General features: G+C 27.4%; 1 protein-coding gene across 1 annotated transcript; it reads right to left on the bottom strand.

Annotated features, from left to right (window-relative positions):
* Window positions 1-834: 834 nt before the first annotated feature.
* Window positions 835-3018, bottom strand: LOC107477439 (norbelladine synthase). Its single transcript, XM_052259385.1, has 2 exons — window positions 2799-3018; window positions 835-1233 (listed from the first exon to the last, which is right to left on the bottom strand). Exons 1-2 carry the CDS (start codon window positions 2980-2982, stop codon window positions 941-943), a joined length of 477 nt encoding a protein of 158 aa, XP_052115345.1. The 5' UTR covers window positions 2983-3018; the 3' UTR covers window positions 835-940.
* Between the last annotated feature and the right edge of the window lie 2263 nt (window positions 3019-5281).

Here is a 5281-nt window from a genome sequence, read left to right as displayed (position 1 = left end):
TAGTTTGCAGCTCATCTTAGAATTGATAGAACAAGACCTAATAATTATGTATGTACTGCTAATTAAATTGATAAAATTTACTTACATCGGTGACCAATTAATCCATATTGTATTGAGTTTGGAGATATATTGAAAAATAAAAAAAAACTATGACATTTACTCATCAAAGAAATGAGTAAGGTTATAGTTCTTATTCATACTTCTCAATTTAAATTTTATAAGTTTTTATTTATATATATGTGTCTACTCCTTCTTATTTGCTACTTTTTTAGTCTCTTCCTACTCAATTTTCGGTTAAAATAAACTGTGATGCCAGTAAATTTGATGAATCTGTTGATTTTGGGTGTGTATTGCGTGATTATAATAGCTCTTAGTTGCGTGGTTATGCTGGTTCTTTACACTTATTACAATTCTTCAGAGCAAGCTTTTTGCAATTTGGAAAGGACTAATTCTAACATGGAAACCTGAGTTTAGAGAAATCACTTGCGAGACGGATTGTTTCGACGCTTTAATTTTATCTTTGTTAATGATAGAAACAACCAAGTACAAAATTCTGATAATGATTTGGTGACTAAAATTAAAGAGGTCTTAAGCGGAAATTGGAGAACAGAAGTCAATCTAATTCAAAGAGATGTCAACCAAATTGCTGATGCTTTAGCTAAATATGCAGCATCTAATTGCATACAGCAATGGAAATAGAATGAGCCTTAAAAAAATTTAATAGTGTTATTACAATGGAACTATGTCTTTAGTGTTTAATGTGTTTTCTTTGTTTCTTCTTATCTTTTGACACCAAAATAAAGAAATACAACATTCCATATCAATCAATTCTCATTTAATAGCATAGGTGTCTCTCAATCTCAAAAATAAAACACAATAATATAACTTAATGAGGGAGAAACATCTTAATAATTATTTTATTGAGATATTTGTGCTAAGCTTATTTTGGAGCCTTGTTTTTGTTGAGATAATTCTTTGCAAGTTCAGCAATATTTGCAAGTATCTGAGTGGAAACAAGTGATTCATTAGCAGCATGATCTTCTTTGAGTTCATACTCAATTGTGGATTTGATTATGCTTGAATCTTCACCTTTTTCAATCACTTCAAATCTAACCCTAAATAGAGTGAACCCTAACTCCAAGTACCCACCTTCAACTACCTCTGTTTCCTTTATGCGTTTCTCATTATCAATCTTTGTGAACTTCTCCTTGTAACTTGGTGGCCCCGGAATGCCTAATTAACATCCATGTAAACCAAATCAATGTCATTCAACACTTCTATAAAACAATTAATCAAACAAGAATGTTAATTTCTCCATCAATAACAGCTTTTTTTAAATCTAAATTGCTAGGGTGTATTTGTTTAACATTTTACGATAAAATAATAGAGACATGATATTGTAAAAACAGAGACTATATAGAAATATAATCTTTTGTTTTTGTCTCGATTTATATAGTAATATTTTAAATTAGTTTTAAAATTTTTTTACTCAAATACTTTAGTTCTTAAAAATTTTAATCATCAAATTGATTTTCAAATTTTTATTTCGTCAGATAATGAGTTTTCATATTAAATTATTTCTCTATATGTATTTATTGATCTATTAAAATTCTTAAGAATTGTTATGTTTTTATTAGATAATGATAAGGACTGATTTGTCTAATTTTTTTTTTTTACTAAATTTGAGGTGAGAATTAATTTTTCTAATTCTAACAAAATAAAAGATTAAGAATTGATTTGGTAATTAAATTTTGTTAAAGATTAAAGTTTTTTTTTTTCCACGATATCTCCCAGTTCGACAGGTTAAAAATTAATTTGTCGCGGATTTTAAAGGTTTGTCGTTAACCAATGAGTTGTTATACACACAATGCGGGATTCGAACCCCCAACATTTACTAGTGAGCTAATCAGTACACCAATCTAAATTGGTTAAAAATCAAAGTATTTGATTAAACATTTTTTGGAAATTAATGCTATTACTCCCATTTATAAATAAGTAACTGATTAAATTTGTTTCATAGCTTCGTATCAAATCAAATGGCTAAATGCTTGTAGTTAATTGAGTAATTCTAGCTAACACAACTCATGGAACTAGTACCATAATTTCATACATCTAGGCATCTAGGTAGCACAAAACTCTTGGATAGTGATTGGGTAAGAAACTCACAATCAACCGATCCCCCAGAAATAAAAGAAGTTGAAATAAATAAATAAATAAAACAAACGATTACCTAATACCTAACTAGCAGTATGCATTTTCCATTATAAGCAAGTATATGATGCTACTATATATCATTACTTTTCAGAATAGAAAAGCAAATGCATGTGCTAATTAATAGCTAGTTTGGCCTATTGTTAATTGGTGGTGAGTATGATCATAGTTAGAGGAATAATGCTCCTGGCCGGTTGCATGATTTTCCATAGCCTTATTATTCTATTATGTATATATAGAGATAGAATAAACTATTAAAATAATATTCAAAAGTTTATATCATTGACAAAACAGAAATCCAAAAAAATGTTAATAATAAATAAGTTTTCAAAAAACAATTACTAGAGCCTTAGCTCTAAATCTTGTTGGACTTCGACAAATCTAGTTCTTTCTTTCAAATATTATGTTCCAAAAGCCAAACATTATTCATGCCATAATCACATTAAAAAAATAAAAATAATAAAAAAATGTGGATATATCTGTTAAATAAAAATTCTAAATAAGTAGTGAATTAAGGTGAATATGATGGAATAAATTAGAAAAATACATGAGTAACCCTAATTAATTTGAGTATTTAAATTAATTACCTGGAACAAAAGTTAGTTTGAGAACAGTTCCAAGAGCACCATCTCCTTCAGTCAACTCCACCTTCTGAAAGATTTGTGGCATCTCTTTCTCAACAAATTTTGCAATCTCAAGTGTCCCAAACAGCTTCCATGCTTCACATGCTGCCACCTCAAGCTCTAGTTCATGCTCAACCTTCCCAAACATCTTCTCTCTTTAATGTTTGCACAAAAATAAAGCCTATCTTCATATATATATATAGCTCCACCACAAGGCAAATGTGAGACGTGGATTTGTTTATATCCAATCCAATCTAGACCTTACCGTAAATTTAATTTAATTCAGAAAATAAAAATGATTAAAATTATATTATTATAATTTTATAATTGTTTTATGTTTATATATTTTATAATAAATTCTGTTTTGATATTAATATGTTTTAATAATTTAAATATATAATTAATAAATAATAATTATATTTTTATACGAATATTATGAGCGTTTGGTGTATGAATTATGTTATTGAGGATTTTATAATTTAATAAGTTTAATATCTCGATTTATCTTATTTATAGTGAGTGCAGTATTTTATATTAGATGAAGTAGTTATGTGAAATTATAAAGAAATGAAATTAAACTTTTATTAATAATTATAACTTTTTTTCTTAATATATAATTATTTGATTAAGAAGCATAAACTGAATTAAATTATAAATTGAACCTCGCAAATAACCCCCCAATATAAGATGCAGTATATGTGACGACAAATTTGCAGGCTCAAATTTGTGCTGAAGTTAGCTCCTAAAGATTCCTATAATTTTTTTTTTTCAGAAAAAAGGAAAAATAATATAGTTTTTCTAGGGTTTAGCAACAATGGCAGGCCAGGCCTGTTTATCAAGTAGGGAATAATGCTGGTAAAACTTCATTTTCAGTTTAGTCAAATGCTTCCACTATGTACCAAAAATAGTTCTTAACTACTTCAACTGCATGATTATACATTAGTATTTGCCTCAAAACTTCATATTGGTGATTTATCATATGGTCTACTTGTAATCTATTATATTTCTAAAGTTATTTTGTTTATATTTTATTTTGTTTGTATTCTATTAAAGAAGTATTAAGAATTTTATTTAAGAGTTTATAGACTAATAAATTATTATATGCATATGACATTTTTATCAATACTTTTAAACGAACTAATAAATTAATTATTAGATGAATTCAAATTAGTTAAAAGTTAATTCAATTTTAATCCACATGTGTCCGTAGCTTATGCCCAATTAAAGCTGGAAGCTTGAACTTTTAACTAGTTTAAAACTACTTTAAACATTAGATAAACTTACCCCAATAAGGTTTGCATAAATAAAAACATTAATAATTTATTATTTGTGCTGAAACTAATATATTATTATAATATTATTTTGGGTATTCTAAAGCTAATATATTTATGTGGACATGATTTACTTTGAATTCCGTTTGGGACTTTTGGGTCATAGATTATATTTTTTGACGTAATTTACACAACATTTTTTCTTGGTCAATTTTATTTTTTGGTCTTAATTGGTCAACTTAAATACTCACTCACGCACAGTCCAAAAAAAAAAAAAAACTCACTCACGCTAACAGGCACGCACACACTCCCCCTTTTCTTGGGTCTAGCTTTTTTTTAAAATTAGAAATAAGACTTAAAACTGCAATTTCTAAGTGAATGTGAAAAAGTTATGCCTATAGTCCCTTGGCTTCATAGGTCTAGCTTTTGAGCGCATTTAAATTTTACAAAAAATAAACTCTTCTATTTAGTCCTATAAAAACATAATTATTTATTTATTTGTTTGTTTTAAAATCCAGGAATAACAAGTTTTGTTCTACAAAACTGAAGTGAATGAAATTAATTATCATATGACAAAAAATAATAATAGCAATAATAATAAATCATTAAAAATATGATTTTGTTTGCTTTCTGAGAAAAAAAAATCGAAATATTATAACGAATAGTAATAGAATGACTCATTTTATACGTACTAAGATAAAAATTTTTTTATAAATATAAAAATAAGCCACACCAATATTCTAATTTGTATTTGATTGTCTAAAATTTTGAGGACCAAAGTAACTAACATCATATCTATATTTTTTAAGTTACTCACTCTAAACAACTTTTCCTTTTTTTTCTCCCTTTTCTTACACGGATCATCTAAATGAATTAATCAACTTTCTTCATGCAAACTAGGATTTGAACCGTACGTGTAGTTAACTATATAGTTAAAATAAACCTCTCAACACTTGCTACCATATATAAGAGAGTGAACATTTTCCATCATAACAAAATGCATAGCCCTTATAACACGAGATACTATCTATAGGAGAAGAAGCAAACCTCAAAAAGTTCATTGCCTTTGATCTTTCACCATTCACCATCTATCAGAAATTCGCGTTTGTGTGTGTTCACAAATTGGTCACATTAGCTAGTGTTGACACATGTTTTGTCCCTTCACATTCTTTCTCA

The sequence above is a fragment of the Arachis duranensis genome, chromosome 3, assembly GCF_000817695.3.
Source record: "Arachis duranensis cultivar V14167 chromosome 3, aradu.V14167.gnm2.J7QH, whole genome shotgun sequence".
NCBI lineage: Eukaryota > Viridiplantae > Streptophyta > Magnoliopsida > Fabales > Fabaceae > Arachis > Arachis duranensis.
Note: the sequence above shows the minus strand (reverse complement) of the source record. Positions and strands in the feature narration are given on the sequence as shown.

Excerpts from the sequence above, each read along its gene's own strand:
- LOC107477439 (XM_052259385.1), bottom strand. The coding sequence starts at position 2,982 with ATGTTTGGGAAGGTTGAGCATGAACTAGAGCTTGAGGTGGCAGCATGT. Across the intron at positions 1,234-2,798 it reads CAAACTAACTTTTGTTCCAG|GCATTCCGGGGCCACCAAGT; the intron begins GTAATTAATTTA and ends GATGTTAATTAG.